The sequence below is a fragment of the Atractosteus spatula genome, chromosome 12 (assembly GCF_055471065.1).
Source record: "Atractosteus spatula isolate fAtrSpa1 chromosome 12, fAtrSpa1.hap1, whole genome shotgun sequence".
In the NCBI taxonomy this organism is placed as follows: Eukaryota; Metazoa; Chordata; class Actinopteri; order Semionotiformes; family Lepisosteidae; genus Atractosteus; species Atractosteus spatula.
The window spans coordinates 7944618-7964442 of record NC_142717.1 but is presented as its reverse complement, the minus strand read 5'-3'; the positions used below and the strand labels follow the sequence as shown (position 1 = coordinate 7964442).

The following is a 19825-nucleotide window of genomic DNA, read 5'->3' as shown; positions in this document are numbered from 1 at the left end:
ATAGATAATAGTTACACAGACAACTTCTAAGGAAGATGATCAGTTGTTCTGTCAGTGCCTGGCATATAAACAGAGCGTAAAGCTGAGCAGAGAATAGAGCTGTCTGCTGTCTGAGACAGGACGGGTTTTGAAAGGTGCATCTAAAAAGCAACAAAATCATTTTGCAATCACAAAACTTAATATTTTGAAGCTTTTTATTGTGTTAAAGTATTCTGTCAGATATATCACTAGCTTATTGCTTTAAGCTAATGTACAGAACTTTATATGGGAAAACACCTGCTTTAATAAATTATTTCTGCTACCTGTACCATCCTACAACTTAAAATATAGTGCGTCTATCAAATTGGACCTCCCAAGGCAAAGTAATTTGTATTTGCTGCTGCCAATGACTGAAATGATCTGCAGACTGAGCTAAAACTATCCGCTTTTGTACCTGAGGGTATTTTCAGTTCATGATTAAATCATTTCTGCCCAACTCTTTCTCTTTTGTTTCATTCCCTGCTTTATGTTCTCTGCAAAAATGGGAATCAGCTTTTTTGGGTAGGCCATTATTTCAAATGAGAATTTGTTCTCACTTGACTATTGTTAAATAAAGGATTTTTTTCCCAATGACTGCAGTTGTAGATGTAAAAATTAGGAACCAGTATCTTAAATAGTAAATGTCAGTATCAGTACTATAGCAGTGTCATACACAACAAATCAATTAACAAATCAAAACTGCATATAATAACTTTATATCAGATACAGTGCTAATACTCACATCTGCAAGTATGTAAATGCTAAGTATTTTGACTGTCATCAAAGACCAATCCACTGTTATGTCACATTTGGTAAAGTAAGAGTAAGAATTTTGGCAAGGTAACAATATCAATAAAGCAAAGGTTTTTCATTCAATTTGGGAATTTATTACTTTCCATTTGGGACAACTTTTGTAACCTGTTATTTCTCACGACTATGTTGCATTTACATGATAAAATGGCAGTGCCAGCAGATCAGAGTTATATATATATAATGTAATTATTGAAACCAGGGGAGCATACATAAAGCAAGTAAACATTTCCTGTAAGACATTTTTCTGTAAAAGTAACACCAAATTTGCTTCTAAAAATAATAATAAAACAAGCTATCTTAACACTGACACCATGTTTCAATGAGTAACAGCGACAATATTTTTACATACTCACAAATCAATTGCATTATAATCTATAATATAATTGTATTGTTATCTATACTACACTCTGTATATTTCAAAACTATTAGTCTGTTCTTGATTACAATTGAGACTCAGTCAACCACATTTTCTGTACTACCCTGAAAAGCTGAAGTCAGTTTTGGGCTATAATACACAGGGTCAATTGCCTGCACCCATTTATAAAATACTGCAATACCTAACACTGCCCTTATCAAAGGGCAGACATAATGTTTCAGATGCTCAGCTCAAGAAAAACATTTGAGTGAAAATGGAAAGAAAAGAAAGGAAACTGTCTGCAAGAGGCCAGGATTTAATTACCTGGAGAAGGTCTAGGAAATTAAGGCCATGGAAAGAATTCCCTCACGGAAGGAGATCCTATTCCACAAAGGGAACGCGAGGACTTGGCAGTGTTTAACTCTGACATGTCAGTTGTCAAGGATTTTGAAGCCTAGTCTACAAACTATCTGTTGCATGACACACTTCCTTCAGGTTTTTATAGTAGCACATATCAGGGATACAACACTAAGAATGCATAGTGTTCCCCTTCAGGCTCCCAGCCTGGTAACAGGACAGATAAATAGTATCTACATTGCCTTTATTTTCAGCTAGGGAGGCACACACATCTCAGTGCGGGCAGTAAATACTGCATCACAACATCCATCCAATGAAGTTGGCAACAGCTGAAGCCAGAAAAAGTCACTGTATTGAATGACAAAAGTCAATCTGTATCTAATAACTCTCTACAGGCTCCATAGAATTCATAACAATTCAATACACAGCTGTTCATGTTTAGGTAAGGGAACGAGGAAATAACGACAGAGGTGAAAAGTATTGGCTTGCAAGAAATATCAAAGATACCTGCATCGCTTGAAGGAGAACTGACATTGTCTCTGAATACAAAATGCTTTCACAACACTTGGCCACTAGAGGCTATCAAGTATTCAAAGCTAGCTTTGGGAATGAAATCAATATTCTTACAGTATTGTGATCTGAAACCTCCTTTCACGGCATGCTTACATATATTTCATGCCTTCAAAATCAAAAAGGTGTCAACCTAGGGAATTGCAGTCATCATTTCAACTTCAGCAATGAATCAAGCCAGACATTTAAGATTTTGAACCAGCCAAGCAATGGTTTCGAATTTCTAAAGTATCCTCATCCAACATCAGGAAATGACATGACTTAAACATAATCATCTTTTTCTTATATATAAGGAAAAGTATATACAGTATAAACTCTAATTGCAGCTGAAGCAGGTGATCTGGTTATTGACTTTTTTTTTAATATAATCTAATCACCTAATGAAACTTGACAAAATGAAAAATTAAATGTATACTAACATATTTTAATTTATGGTTGCATGGTCTGTGATAAAAAGAGTTTATGACTTCCTACTTCTTAAAGGGTAAGTAGGATATCATCTTCTTGTGATCAAAATAAGTTTTACTTTAGTACTGTATAAATAAATCAAAAACATCTAGATTCTGTATGTGATTTTACAGAATGACCAACTGTATTGTGCACAGACACTGCTTTACATACAGCCTGCAGGCTTTGTGAATGTTTCAGAAATATTTTTTGTACTCGTTACTTTTTAACATACAGTATATTAAATGATCCATAATAAATGTAATGCTTAACATTTGACATTTGAATGATTAGGTAATGTCTTTATTTATTCAAAGCAATGCTTTAGAATTAGTGTTTCATTCCACACTTGGGAATACATAATTGCATTCTGGTAAAAAGTGCAAAGAAATAAAACGAGGCAAACAGGACTGTCATAGAGTGTGAAAAGTCCTGACTTCAGAGCCCTCACTGCCCCCCTTGGGACTAATGTGGAAGCACAACAAAGGATCTGTGGGAATAAGCTATATTAAACACATTCCTGAAGCAATTATTTTTAAACACATCAGTGAGACACTTAAACACCTAAACTACCACCTCTGTATTACTAGACATGAGATATAACAATCTAATATACTTATCCCATAAATAAAAGCCATGCAAAGTACTAGGCTGTAAGGTCTATCTTTAATATGACTGCAAAACATCACTCAATATAATCACATAGATTAAAAACAGCATTTCTTTGAAAATTAAGTTAATATCTATTCATACATTTTTAGAATCCACTTTACTTCAGAGGATTGACACAGGGCAGAAGGCAGGACTAGACCATCACAGTAAAGGACACATTCCCTTGATGTTTTTTAACAAAACTGCATAAAGGGGGAAATTTAGAAATGCCATCAATATGGAGAGCATGACTCTGCACTTTAGAAGGAAAAAACATGGGGGGAAACATGGGACCCTCACACAGAAGCTGTCAGTGTACAGTTTTCAGTGTGCTACGTAGACTAATACTCCTTTCTTTATTATCTTTCTTTTTACATCTCTTATGCATAATGGGTGTGTGCTATTTAGTTTCTTGAAAATCACACAGAAATACAATTCTTAATAAATAAAATAAAAATAAATCATTATTATCCTTCCATTTTTAAATCACTTTATTCAATACAGGGTCATGGGGGAGCCAGAGCCTATCCCGGCAAGCAACGGGTACAAGGCACTATACACCCTAGATGGGACACCAGTCCATCGCAGGGAACACACAGACACAAACGCGTTCACACTCACAATCCTAACCACTGTGCCGTTCATTATCACAGTTATTATAACAATAAGAAGAACATATGAAAGGTTTTAAATGAGAGGAGCCAATTTGGGCCATCGGCTTCTGAGGTTATTAAAATGTGTTTACAACCAATATACTTGGGAACTGACACATACATGTATGTACTGTAAGTGTTTGTAAGGGTTTTACTGGGTAGCCATTAGACCTCTTAAGAGTGATGTGTAAGGACAGGATGGATGTTCTTAGCATTTTACATTTATAAAGGTGTAAAAATGTTTTCCTAGAACTAGAGAAAAATCACCAGAAGCATCTTTCACTCATGCATTTTAGCAAAGACAGGCATCCAAGTGTGCCCATTCTTGTGTGCTTAATGCATTCCAACCTGGAGAGGGACAAGAGCTCTGCTCAAACCACCCCAACGTGTTTTCATAAACAACAATATATTTTTTTTCTTTTGCCAGGTGTGTAGAAGGGCCAATCTTAAATGATTGCATTCCTTTGAACTCCTAATTAAACTTTTGCCAGGTTTACTGTATGGGTGTGTGTAAAATTCTCAAGGCTAGCTGCGGTAGGTTGAGGTGTATTGTAAGTACTGTGTCAAAATGTGCGAGAGGTAGGGTTCTGTAATCAACTGATACATAATTATAGGAAACAAACTGTCTATAAAGCAAATAATACTATGCTATTTTGATTATACATCTCACCACTGATCCTGTAGTCTACGTTTCGATTCTAACTTTTCCCAGCTGCAGGACCTCTCAAGGGTCCCAGACTGAAAGATAAATAATGTGTGATAAACTGACGGTCAGACTGTGACTACTTGGATTCTGTTAGAGATCTGGTATGTTAACCTTTACCCTGAACACTGTTAAGACAAAATTCTTTTTTTCTGTTGTTCGCATTTACTGTACTTCTGTGGAAAAAAATACAGATATTACATGAAGAAGCAATGTTTAATGTTACAAAAGGAGGTACCAACGAATTGATTATTCAGATTTGATTAAAAGTCATAGACTAAATTGATTCAGGTATAAACAGGAATACCATTCCAACAGCCAGCAGCCGTATCACCCTGCAGCTCTCAACTTGCTACCCACTGAAGCTAAGCAGGGTTGAGCCTGGTCAGTACCTGGATGAGAAACCTCCTGGGAAGCTATGGTTGCTGCTGGAAGTGGTGTTAGTGGGACTAGCAGGGGGCCCCCACCCTGCAGTCTGTGTGAGTTCTAATGCCCCGGTATAGTGGCGGGGGCACTATGCTGTAGTGGGCGCTGTCTTTCAGATGAGTTGTTAAACCAACGTCCTGACTATCTAGTCATTAAAGGTCCCCGGGCATTTCTCAATAAGAGTAGGGAGTTATCCCAGTGTCCCGGCCAAATCTCCCCCCTCGGCCTTTACCGTGGCCTCCAAATTGTCCCCATGTATGATTGACTTGCACTTGCCCTGGGATGGACTGGCGCCCCGTCCAGGGTGTACCCTGCCTTGCGCTCGTTGCTTGCCGGGTAGGCTCCGGCTTCCTGCAACACCGTATTAAGCAGTTTGGCGAATGACATGACATTCATGACATTATGCTAACAATAATATCTGAAACTTTTAAACCTTTCACATAATTTCCCATAACAGGAGAGAATATCCTACTTAACACCATATGAATATTACTGATTTACTACACTAGGTGTAAAAATACTGTATGTCATTGAAATTTTGCAGCAGGGCAGGTAAGAGTACATTCATCAGTCAGTGGATGAATGGAAAGTTTCAGTTCTGTTTCTTATACCTGGTCAACTCTGCCTGAGATGAGAACAGGTTGATGTTAGGTTGTTGCCACCAATCTTGGCCCCATTGGAGGTATAAATGACCTAAACCGTTAATAAATGGTTTTCCTAGCCTGTGTATTATAATTTTGTTTGTACACATTCTCTTACCTTCGATCCTATGAGTGTATAGAGCCACTGGATGGTTTCATTGTGACTGATTACACCGTTCATCCCATCTACATACAGCATGATCTGCCCCAGTGCTGTAAAAGATATAAAGGAAAAGGTTTATCTTTTGTTTTCCTTGCTTTTCAGTTCAAACATATTCATCGGGGTTCTGATAATAAAGTTCTGCAACAAAGGCAATAAGTCAGAGCACAGGTTGAATCCTGTTGTCCAGGTGTTCCGTGGGGGCTTCTTCATAGACATCTGTGACCAAGATTATCAAAGCAATGACGCACAATTGGACACATCATTAGTCAGGCAGTGCACCCTTTGTTTAATTTATAACTCTGACTCCCAGGACCTGTGCCACACCTCTGATCTATGCTAATCCTCCTGTAAGGCTCTGTGGAGCTCACAGTCTGTCAAGCGATGAATGGCTATAACAGAAGAGCATGCTAATGAAGAAGCACATGTACAGGTATTCTTCCTTTGTGGCACGAGGTTTTAGAGGTAATCTAAAATGCTAAATGAATGGCAACTGAAAATTGATTGGGTAAAAATATATATGCAAAGCCCAATTTAAAAAAAATGTATCTTCTGACCTAGTGTAATGGAGCGAATGTTGCTCTCAGTTATCTGTGACAGTGTGCGCGGTGGGTGTGCAGCTTATAGACAAGTCAGAAAGAGATAAGGTGCAGGCATTTGCACGAGGCAGAGAGAGTAAGATCTACTGCGGATGAGTTCAATCATTCTCTCAATAAAAGGGTTCAGAACAAGGTCTAGATTTCCTATTCGCTCGTCACGAGGTCAGAATAGTCTAATGCTTACAGTAAGGCCAAGCAAAAGATAAATATTCTCCATAGGTTAGAAGGGGGAAGCAGGTTGGCTCTCTCATTATAGTTTTAAAAATGTTAAAGCAGGGTTTGAGGTTAGGGTTAGTTGCTTTTCCATCCTTTAAAAATCAGTTGAGAGGGGAATCCAATGGGACAAAAGCACTTTTTTACAAACCACGTCAGGTTGGGAAGGATTTTAAACCAGGCCTGGTCCAGGCTTAGGCGTGGTATTGAACATTCCCCACTCTTTATAACGATTGGCCTTCTTAAGGATTGAGGCAAATAGGAATTCCTATAACTGGGCCCTACTAACTACACCCTTCATTCCAGTGTACCAAGCAGAGGACCTGTCACATCACATTACTGCATTCTGAAGATGCTCAATGAGAACATTCAATTGGTCCCTAGGTTTTCAACTGACACACCATACTCCCATCTTCAGTCGTTTGAATAGTCGGTGTGTTTTCAGATCTCATGGTGTAAATTATTTTTTCATAGATAAATAGGGAACCTACTGTATACTGTATAAAGTATCAAAGTATTATAGTTATGTGGTTATAGTTATATCCACAGCAGTGGCTATGTTCAGATGTATTTGTTTATCCTGTAAATGCAAGATAATAGAAGGCTTGGTTACATTTTATTAAGCATAAATGTAATTGAACACCCAATGGGGCCTCCCCTTACTCATTCCTATCGAGTTCATGTGCTGTACTGATGTATGTAGCATGTACTAAAATCAAAACAGCATGGCTAGTTTTGAACTTGGTGGCAAATGAAAAACACTTTTCAATTTTTAATTACATTTACCTGGCATTTACTCTCATTTCTAGACTAAATCTAGACTACATCTGCAAAATGATTAGCTAGTGCCGTGTTATTATCAACATTTACTGTCCAAACTGCATTGAAATACACCTGCTATACCTGAGTATACCCTAGACTTTTAAATATAACATACAGCAAAGAGACCATTGAAAGGGTGGTATTATCAATCAAACACTTAAAAGGAGTACAGACTCAGTTTATGTGGTGGCACAACAGCTCTGTTTTAGGTTCAGAAACCTAAGTAGTTATTTTCTTCTAAATGAGAATTAAATATATATAATGTGCAGTCACAAATGAGATATAATTCTGTGACAATCCTTTAATTTCACTGCGAACATCCTCTTTCAGGCAATAAATCCTTCAGAAACTTGTGATATATTTAAGTGATTTTACTATCTAGTACAACTGCTCTGCTGGGATTGTTGTGTTCTTTAAGTATACAGAGATCTGAAATGTGATTAATTGTTTAACTGCACTCTTATAACCTGATTTAAAGAGTGTAGTAGCAAGGAAAAGTTAATACATGAAATACAAATTGAATACATGAATACAAGACAGCCAGAACATATACTCAAACCATCTTGAATGCACAGCTCACTGGGCACCCACCAGCCAAATACAGAATGACGTGTTGAGTTTGAGAATAAAAAATACAGATTTATTGTACCAATACAGTACATGAAAAAAAAATGTTTAGATTTAAAAGGTTCTGTTTTAATTAGAATATATTACAGACCTGCTTAAGGAGAGGATATCTGCATTAAATGAGCTGTAGTATTTTGTAACATTGGAGCTACCCATTCAAAAGAGAAAGCTAGAAGAAATGCTAAAATATAAGTGTAGTTAACAATAGTACAGAAGTATATTCCCTCTTGAATTGTAGTGTTTGGCCAATACCACATTATGCCACTTAATATTTGTGTTGTGATTCATAGATAAGCAAGGCAAGTGATGTATTTATAGAGAAGGATATTCTAAAGATTTCATCAGACTCTGCAGTTTTCACAGTTTTCTTCTCAGGGGTAGAATGTATATGCAAAATATTGGGTTCCCAAACGGTGGCACTATACCACAGTATATTCTGTTTCTGTAGTGTATTATTTGTGGTTCCCTGCTTCAATACCAGACAGCCCATTCACACCTTCATACACGCATGTATACACAAATTTAGTACAGCAGACATTCCTTGGATTTTTGTGCTCCCTGACCCTGTATTTATTCCCGTGGTATACCTGTGCAATGACGAACATGCTCTATTCAAATCCCCTTCAGCAAATAAGGCCAAACCTTTTCATTAAAGACATACCAAGAAATCACAGATGCAAAAGTTAAAGATAACCAAAAAGAACGTGTCTCTGAAAGTTATGTGACCTCCCAAAACCTGGGAAGATGATTTTTAAAGCTTGGCCACACTTTCAAATGAAGTCTAAGGGTGCCAGTCCAAAAACAGAAAACAGAGTGGTGGAAAGGGAAATGTATTTTCTTCTACTTTAAATCCAAATCAGCTATTTTATCTGGACTTTAAGCAAAAGAAACACACTGCACTGCATCAGTTTTATTTGAGAACTAATCTGTTATGTTTGTACTTAGGTTATTGTTAACGTATGTCTGGAGAGTACTGTGGTTATCGTTAATATATAATAATTAAGCAAGGATTTGTGTTGCTGAACAAGATTTCATTTTGGAAGAGGCTGTGCTTAAAAAAAACAAAAGTTCTTTTAAAATATTTACATTCACACCTTTACAGTTAACAAAAATAAATCTACATGAGACTGATTCTCAAATCCCCTTGAAAGTCATTTTTTTACAAAATAATACTATCAAAAGAAGCAAAAATGGTATGTCTAATAAGGAATATAAAATATTTACATATTATAATGGCTTGCAAATAAAAATGACCATGTTTGTCCTTTCATAGTGTGACTAATTGGTTGTGGATAAACATTTGCCCTGTGCAAGGCAGTTGCCTCTGACTTGCTTTCCATTTCTAAAAGGACGTATAAATAAACATTTAGGAACCTAATAATAAGTGGAGAGTAAACTCAACCTCTGCCTGTTCGCTAAGCAGAGCTTCTGTCCTGGAGAAATGCTAACAGGAAAGAGTGAAAGGACATTTTTTTCCTCTGGCATGAAGAGTGCACAATATAATCCTTTCAGGACTGCAGTTTCTATTGTTGTCTTCCATTTAACAGTCTGTCTTTAGCAATAATGTCGGTTATCCCTAGGGTCAATGTGAAGGAAATGCCATTTCAGCACAGGCTGCTGCAAGAACATTCAAGTTAATTAGCTGCTAGTCTACTGTTTGGACAAGGCTAACAATTAAGCCAGAGATTGAAAAGAACCCCCAAAGGACATATAGTTCACTCTCCAGTCAGTAATTTCCAACTTTGGACGACTTTTTACCCATCCATTTAAGTTGCTGAATCATGTAATCTACACAGCCCTGCTTAGGAAAACTGTGACTCGTCGGCAACAGCTTAACACACAAATGTAGCTGAACTTATCAAATGTATTATAATTATTATTTGAATATCCTTGAGAGTAGAATACTGTATGTATCAGAGCACATGAGCATCATTTCATTATCACTTTCTAAAATAATGGAATAATTATACAATGTTCCATTTAAACTGGGAAACCAGTTAAAAAATAATTTAGGAATGCAATGAAACCAAACCCATTTTATTACAGTTGCTGCCGATGCTGCCTATGAAACTGAGCTGAGACCTATCATCAGCGTGCTAGACCCTATTCCCCTACTCTAAAGTAGCCTCATGGATGTTTATCAATTTGTTACTAACCTTATTGAGGACTCCCTGAACTCTGCTGATGTTACTTATGTAACGTAAATGGCAAAATGCCCCAGTTACTTAAGCACTACAATGCCATTTTTGATTTGCCTTTTCTCAAACAAATCTCTAACAGGTGATGGCAACTCAGTTACAATCTCATCTTGGGTTTGATCAGCTTTTGGATCCTTTTCAGTCAGAGTTTAGACAGAGCCACAGGACTGAAACAATCCTTATTAAAATTAATGGTTTGCTAATGGCTCCTTATTGTGGGTCACTTAGTCTTTTTCTCCTTCTGGATGTAAATGTAGCTTTTGATAACCACAGGATCCAACTGGATCACATGGAACAAATTACATAGGCACTACTGGCTTTTCCCTTCATTGTCTGGGCTCCTTTTATGGCTACCAGGAGCCAATAAGTTAATTTAAGAAGTTTTAAATCCTGTGTTGTTCTACAAAGTTCTGGGGTGGGACCTTAAATTTGGATGTTTTATATGTTGCCTCTTTGTCAGATAATTAGCCAAGAAGAATTCATGGATCACTGCTTTTCGGATGACAATATTTATTTGCAGACTAAATCATTACATACATTGAAGTATAAATTAGTTTAATCCAATTAGAACTTTTTTTTTTCGGATTTCCTCGAAGATATGCCAGTGCATTTTTCACTTATGTCAACCAAAATCCATGTTGAGAATCTCTGTTCACTACAAAATAAAGGGTGCTAATGCACCATTTCAATAGCTCATTTACAGACTCTGTCCAGAAACAATGTTCTTATCATTAAGGAACATGTATAGAGGCCTTTTAACTAAACAAAATAATATATGTTGGGAATTGAAAAATTACATTGCAAAAGAATAGCTCAACATACTGTACATTTAGGTGAAACCTCAAGGTTTATATTGCCAATTTAATAGATTGAATAATAAACTAAATAAAATTTAATTTAATTTATACACATAGGGACATTACAGCTATTGGCAAATACAATCAGTTCCATGTTCTGTAATTAAATTGGACTGTGGTCTACACCCCCATTCAACGTGAGATGAAATGTTGTCGATTTCTGTGGTTAAAACAATCGTGGACAAAAGGAAGCAAAATTCTGAAACGGATTACATACGGTAATTGGAACATGCTTGGTAGTTAGTGCCATGTAGTTAAGGTTGTCATCTGGCACCCCTAATTCAAGGACACTTTTGAAACAGAACAAGTTTTTAAAATTGCCCTGAAAAAATACTAAAATTAGGTGTTGTAGGTGTACTACATCTTTAATAAATTACTATGGCTCCATAATTATCATGTGGAGCCTAACAATAACTAAACATGTTGGAATAGTGTGACTACAGGAATCATCTTAGTCTATAGTAAATGTTAAAATACATTTTACAATGTGAGAAATATCTGCTAACATAGACTTAATTATCTGTGGGACATTGTTAGACAATTACTCAATACCCTAAAGTGATTTTATAATGTCGTGCACTGAACTGTTAACCAACAGCTTATGTTGATTTGTTTTTCCCATTCAGCTATCCATCTTTATTTTGTTATAATCCTGAACTTTGATTACAGTGGTTTCCATTTAATGTAATGAATTCTGTATTTATTTTAGGAGTAACTTACTGTGTTAGGTTCATGTTGCATTCTGCAGTTGGATATACCATTCTGTTTAGCATTGTACCTGTGCTGAGTGCATTTTATACATAATACAATTACATTAACTATACACCATCTCAGATAAATGCATACAAAAGAATAGTTTAGAGCCCTGGAGGAGGAAAAATATATTTTATCATTGTATTTTCAGGACTTTTTCTAATGTAATAAAAACTAATTAAAAAGGAAAACTACACAACAATAATGGAGTAGATAAGAACACAGATGTTAATTTAAAACGAGAATGAGCTTCTGGTTTCCCAGTTTTGAACTGCCTATCAAGTGACAGATCTTCCAGTTCAGTTTATAGTTGAAATCTAAGAGCTTGGGGGAATACGGGATCTTTTCTAAGAAAAGCAGAAAAAAACTACTAATAAAAACATTCCAGTGTCTAATCCAGCTAGTTTCCCCGTAACCCTTTTAATCTTGTTGATTAGTTTTGAAGTGTGAAAACCACAATGGCAACTCATGTGACATCCAGCTAACGAACACACAATTACGGGCTCTCGAACACTAACTGCGGTTATGTCAGTTATTTTTTGACATGTGCAGTTGGAGGGAAGGTGGGACTGGGGTATGTTGAATGGTGAATGAATTTAAGAAATGACGGAAGATAGTGTGACTCTGCAGATTACAGAAATTCGATATTGTAATACTAGAGGGGAAAACTAACACTACATGTAAGAATAGTACTGCATCCACAGTAGGCCTAGTACAAGACAGCACTCAAACGAATCATAGCATAACCGTACATGCATCAAGCACACATATTACAATATGTAAATATGGTTATAATTGACCTCAAACGTATTTTTATCTACATCACTTTAGTTCTGGCCAACTGCCCTGACTACATTTTTTTCTTTGCTGGCATATTAAAAGTCTAGAGTTGAATTTTTACCTGAAACAATCTCTTATCTCCAAACCAGCCTAGCTGCTGTATAGTGTGCCAGCTCTGAAGGGAACAAAACGCTTTTGTGAGAGCACTCTGTTTAACTTTCATGCATGGGCTTATAACTGTTTATGTGGTAGACAGGATCCCAGGTGCTGCGCGTCTTTTATCAATCACTGCTAATTACTCAAAACATGTCAGCTGCAAATTCCTGAGCGTCTTCTCCATATGCTAATAAAATAACCCCTATGAACTATTAGCACAATGTTAAAAACCTGGCAAAGAGACAAAGGCCTATCAAAGCAACCACATTAGTGCTGGCTTATCAACACACGATTAACTTATTTCATCCTCTTCAACAATTAAACTGTTTGCTGTGACAGTGATCATTTACTGGGAAGACTGATAATTTGAGGAATAAATATTTTAGATTGTTCAAAGCTAAAATATGTAGTACAGTATATCTTTCATTGAAAAATGCAAATGGTAAAACCAAAAATCTACATGATTAAACCCTACCTGAACAATATAGTTATTACAGTAAGGGTACGTCTGTTGTAAACATTGTAAAACATGGGATATTTAAGATTTTATCAGACTTTTTTTGTCTTATGATCAAAATTGAACAAACATTTAAAGGTCTAACCCTTGCAAATGTGTTTAGTACTTACAGGATCTACTTTGTTGTGCCTTTTATATGCCAATGCTCACAGCACACACACCTTTTCATTATCTTGCATTTCAGGTTTACTTTAGTTATGTTACATGAATTCATTATACTGTAGTAGCACTACGAAACCATTCAATTCAAGTTTTTCATGGTCAGTTAATTTATTCATGGTCTCTATGGAAATCTCCATTTCTAAAGTCCTAATGTTTATGACAGTGCCTACTGTACAGTATTTGTACTTGCAATTGCAAATGGGTCTAGGTAACAGAAAAAGTAAGAACCCAATACATACAATATTTTAGTATTTTATTTATTATTTTCTCATAAACCATACAGTAGTTTCAGTTTTAATATGTACTGTACAGCACACACTTTGTACATTTGTGCAGTGTTGTGTTGTAAAATACATATAAAATAAGCAATCAACTACTGTTTTTCCTTCAGTGCTTAAAAAGATTAATTACAACAACTTCAATTATATTTGTGGTTTCTCACTAAATAGCTGACACAGTAAAAACTGTATTTCATAAACGAACAAGCACAGACACCGCACAAAAGTCGAAGGTGTCTCTAATTTATAATAACTAGTACAGCAGAGATAAAACAAGAAAGGTAAGTCAGATATTGACTGCATCTATACCTGCAACCTACATCACCAAAGAAATGAAAAAAAATAATCAGTACCCAAGTTAACTTTGAAAAGAGAACACTACTTGGCAATACTCTAACCACTAAAGCTGTTTTCCATAGCTGTTTTAGACTCCCCACAGGACATATAATGTAATGACATGTAATGATACCATTAAATGCAATAGGCCTTTGGAGATGGGAATGTTAAGTCCTATATTTAATCTCTCTGGTGGTCAGGTAAACTTTTTTTTTCTCCCATTGCTTTTTCCATACATGTGTTGTTGCAGTTATGATATTGTATAGTTCTACTGTATACTGTACATAATTAGCATTAGCCTAGTCAACCCCCTGACACAAAGCAATGTACTCTGGAACACTGCAAATCAGGTGAAAATACAGCACTGTGGGCTGATATTCATAAATGAAATTGTTTTGCTTCCTCTATGACTACGGATGTACCTGCGTGTCTTATTGTACACCTGTACTGGGTGACAGAAAAAGTTAATTCCATAAAGAAATGTCCTTCTGCTGACAGGAAAAAGGTAGTACTTTTCAGTTAAGTACTCTTAAATGACAGGGAACAATGAAATAGTGAAATGTTTTCCATCTCCTAAGTTTGCAGTAACTCCAAGGGAAACAGCTTATTATATATACTGCAGTGATTAATGTGCCTGTAAAAAACACCAGATGACTCCAGTAGCATTCTGGTTAGTCCTCTATAATTGTACATTTTTCCCTGCTAATTCTTGTTATAGCTACTGTACATGGGAGTTAAATTCCGATCAGAACCTGAATCAAACACACTGAGGACAGTCACCTATCAGTAGAGTCCCTGATAATGGGTATTTCCAGCCTGCCACTGAAACTGACTTGTAAACAGGCTGGTTCCCTGCTCAATTTCCTCTGTTTCTCCAGAGGGGATAATAGCACATGATAGTACTGTATAAAGAAGCAAAAACATTATTATCCTAGTGCAGGTGATAGCATGTGGTAACACAATGAACCAAAACAACCAGGAATATAAATTGATTTCATTTTAAAAGAATAACAGATAAAACAACATTAATTTATCAGTGTCTGAATATAATGACTGGGAAAGGAAAGGAGAGGGTGGTGGAGGAAACTTGTCTATAATTCTCCAGTCTTTATGCTTGCTTTTAAGCTCTTCTGCTTAGTGTACATCTAAGCATAACATCATTATAATGACATCTATTGTCAACTCTGAACACCTGCACCCCTGCACATGCTCTTTAGGAATTTACTGTCAATTTAAAAAGTTTTAAGATAAAGAGGCAAGAAAGAAAGGCATGTAATGAAAGCAGTTATAACGTGTAATTACAGACACACACTTACGACTCAGCCTACTCAATGACAACACCACTGCCTAGCTGGGCAAGACTGTACAGAACAAAGTGAAATTATGACAAGACATGACTGAACCATATAATCTATTAAAATTAAACACAATGTAAAAGTGGCATTTCTTGTTTAAATTAAATTAATAAATATTCATAACGCCTTAGCTGGAATATAAAATTATGTACACAGAAAGGAAGTAACAGTACACAATAAAGTGAATTGAGGCCTACGCCTGCAAGACTATATTCAGGAATTGTCACTGCAATTATATCAATGACATATATTGTTTTTCAGGTTAAGAAAAATCCAGAGGCACACATGTCATTGTTAATCCTACAGCTCTTCGGAAAGCCATGTAAAAAGCTTTAATAATGAAGAATAAAGAAGAAATTCCAGTATTTACAAGTCAATGTAAATGCTGCTGGAGAGTTTTCTATTTCTGTGCAAGTTTATTTGTGTGCTAATAGATTTGTCACAAGAAATACAACCACTAAAATTCCTTGAATTAGAGAACAAAATTGTTGTTTCTGCTGTGGTTTGCTTTGTCTAAGTAAGCACCAGGGAAGAAGTTTCAGAATATGGCATATGTACACATGACTGATAGACAACCTAAACGTCATGCAGTTTATGGTTTATGTACTGCAGAACCAAGCAGTCACGTCTTGGATTTCTATCCTTATTTTGTCTTGGTCATTTATGGTGTTGCTGGACACTGCCAAGGTAAGCTTTCCATTTTTGTATTGAAGCCACAACCAAGGAACCTGACCTAGAGGCAGGCCTAATATTAGCAGACTTATCTCACTAACCAGCTAGCCAAGAAATAAATATTTCTTGTCTTCTTCATTTTGTATACATTATATAGACCCAGTTTTATGCCGTAAGGTGTTCATTAGATTTTTCATGGCACTCGTAAACTTATTGTAATTTTTGAACAGTTTCTGTTTGCATTTTTAAAGTACATCTTTTACTTTTTTTAAGAATTGTGTTTTTAAGTGTATCAGCAATCCTTGCTTGTTCTTGATTGGTCAACTTATTTCTGGCTTGTGTGCACAGGCACTGTATCATTTTAGTCAAATCAGTCATATTACTAAAAAAATAACGCAAATTAAAAACAAACTCACGTTAAGTTACAAAAACCACTAGCAGAGCCCTTGCCATTTCTGAATTTTCATAAACTGAAAAGATTTCCATGTAAAGTCAAAGCATTTGGACAGAATACGACATGATTAAAAATGGACTTGGAAGTGCTCTGAGATTATCCTGGCAAGCTTTCCAGTATGATCGGACGTCCTGGCTTCTGCTGAACCATGGGGGAATGTGTATGCTGTGATGCCACAATCCAAACTATAAAACAATTTGGTGGTAAACACAGAGCATGGGCCATTTAGCACAACTTATAAGATAACAGACAGCTGCTTTATCATTCTGATTTCTACAGGCATACTGCCACCACATCTAAGACCCTCAATTACATGTAAGCTATGCAGATAATGTTCTGTAAAAGTGACTTTGGTGATCCTTATTCATAGGGAAAAGGGAAAATGGGCACTAGGTCATAAAATATGCTATTGTTTCATTTTTTCTTATCTTGCGTGGCACAGCTAAGTACTGAAATAATCAGCTCTGTCTACTTATTCTGGATAGCTATACAGAATGTGCCAATTCCATACCCCCCTAAAACACGTTCAGCTACCTTTCTTGTTTTGTTACATATTGACTGACATAGATCTTGCTATCCTGAAACTGAGCAACACAAGAAAGAAAAAAATCTGCTGTTTTAGATCTATTTGGTAATAGTATTGTTTCTTCTAGGTTGTTATTATAAAGTATGTTGGGGGATTCATTTAATTACTTTCATGATAAAAAGGCATTCTGTGCATCTTAATGCTGAACTGGAAACACAGATAGTAATGTGATTTTCTAAGAGCAGGTTTATGCATATAATCAGCAGGAAGAAGGAAGACGTTTGTACACCTTTTGGGGTTATTCAATAATGCATTCTAGTGAGACACATAAACAGAATGACATTTTCTATTCCATCATAAATAATAAAGAATATAACATAGATCACTACACTCAATGCATTTTCCTTAATTTTATTGTAGAAAAGAAAAAAAATACAGTTAGAATATGCTACACATAGATTTTGCACCAAAATAATACACAATATACAGGCCATAATGAATACATGAAATCAAAGTCCACTTTGCTTCACAGTGCCACAAGCTTCAGCAACTAACCAATGGCAAAAGCTAATTTCAAATTAAAGGAATTGCAGTTGTGTCTCTTTTTTACAGTATATAACCAGAAAGCATGCCAATAAATTGCAAACCAAAAAACATGACAACATAATTAGTGTTGGTTTTTTTTCCCAAAAGCAAAAAATAATAATAATAATGTACCGTTACTTTTGACACAGTAATTGGAGCAAAAAAAAAGCAGTCTTGATCAAAGCCCAACACTAAAGTGCTTTAGGTGGTAAATAGTTTGTCTAAAACGGGGCATACCTGAATACAGAAAACAAAAAGCCTGTTAAGAGAAAGAGAGGGACAAAAAACAACTAATCAGGCCCAGATAGAGAAAGGGCATTTACTCTCAACAAAGTGGTCAGATGTCAGACAGTTTGCTTCAGCTTTACTGGAAATTTTAATGTAATGGAAATGGAAAAAAATGGTTCAATTCAGCGTTGAATGTCTAACTTTTCCCCCCTCCTTGCAAACAAGCCATTGGAGGATCATAATTGCATGACATTTTGTAGCCTTGTAAAATAAACTGTAAGCAGAGCTGCAGTAAAGGGTTATAGTCCCAGAGAGGATGGTAGGGGGGGTTCAGGCTCACCATATGCTGAAACCATACACGGTCAAGAGCAGCCATTAGTCATTCACAATATGGAACAGGGCTAATGTGCCCCACTCTGGCCAGCAGGGTCTCATTTCATTTTGTTTTAATATTTAAAGCTTTGCTCATGTTCAATTTTCCTTACTGTCGACTCACCATATACTTGGCCTTTAGAGCACGACGGGAGCCAGGAAGCAAGATATTAATAAAACCAAAGGCTCTGCATGGAAAGCACTGTTGATACAACAAAGAGTGCTGCTGAATTGTGACTCTCCTTATCCACGGTTGGGACACTATGTTTTATGGCTCGGGCATGGAGGGAACCAAAATTCTATCACCCTAAAAAAAAGATATACAGTTTCTGCTTCATTTTAATTAAATTTGTGGCCTGCTGTCAACATGCATTGGAAGCCTGTCTCACGGGCTCAATTTGCTTTTTAATTATATTACTGGATGAAGTGATTTCAATTCAAAAGCCACTCCATCTCCATAAGTGAACTATAGATTTTGACATTTTAATGCGCCGTTCAATTTTCCAAGTAATTTAAGTAAAAAAAATCTTCTTTTAAAATTGATCTGGCCATTTGGACTCAATGCAGGGCTCATAAAAAGGTAAGTTTTTGAAACTTTCCTTCATAAAGCAATGGATACCTTCATTTTTAAAAAACAAACTAGTCCCGAAAAATGACACAGAGTAGATGCCTGTGAGGTAACTACCCAAGCTGAAAATGATTTTCTTTCATTTCAGTTGGAATTCCGTATAAACTGAAAGGATTAAATGTATGAAAAGCTAATTCCAATGAGAAATTAAATTCAAGGAAGCTACGTATTTTAATTATCTTAGAAGCAGGAATGGGTTCAATTTAAAAAATGTAGTAAACAGTACATTAAAAATCAATTGCATTTTTTAGCAGAACACGTCCATTAGAGGATACCTTGTCTGCAATAATTCCAGAAAGTTGGCAGAGAAGCTTTATATTAACATTATACATGTTGTTTCCAGTGAACATTATTATATTTAAGAACAGTGCATCGTCATAGCACATGGAATACTTTCCCTCTATGCATACCTCTATTTTCAGCCTCCATTCCTAAAAAGCATGTTTAGACATCCCCATCCCAAGTCAGCCTGCCATTGTGAAGATAAATTTAAACCATTCTAGAACCCCTATCTTTCACTGCCAGTTTCCTTGCAGAAACGTTCATCTTCCTGTATCTCAAACTGCGTGGGCTGCAATTTAAACCTGCATTCTGAGACCAACATGCAAGTTCCCAAACTAAGAATTAAGCTGGAAAAAAAATACTTTTTTTTTTTTGCTTGAATAAACCAATATAATATTATTGTGAAAAGAAATGCTTTTGTAAATGTTTTAAGGGTAAGAAATATGAAATGTTTGGTGTTGAAAATCTTCAATGTGTAAACAAAGAATAGTCAGTTTTTTAGAAGAAAACCTACAAAACATTTAGTCTTGTCTCATCCTTAGATATTTTTGTTTTCTTTGTAAAGGAAAAACAGACTACCAAATTTATAAATCTAATAAGTGTAAGCGTTATCCTAATTGTCAGGGATAAT

At 36.0% G+C, this 19825-nt stretch overlaps 1 protein-coding gene across 3 annotated transcripts in view; it reads right to left on the bottom strand.

Moving 5' to 3' along the window:
• Positions 1 to 19825, bottom strand: part of fhod3a (formin homology 2 domain containing 3a) — a 246692-nt gene that overhangs the window by 79405 nt on the left and 147462 nt on the right. For all 3 annotated transcript variants that reach the window (XM_088929080.1, XM_088929081.1, XM_088929082.1), the window contains exon 6: positions 5753 to 5847. In XM_088929080.1, coding sequence (XP_088785206.1) covers positions 5753 to 5847 — 95 coding nt within the window. The remainder of the gene's footprint in view (positions 1 to 5752; positions 5848 to 19825) is intronic.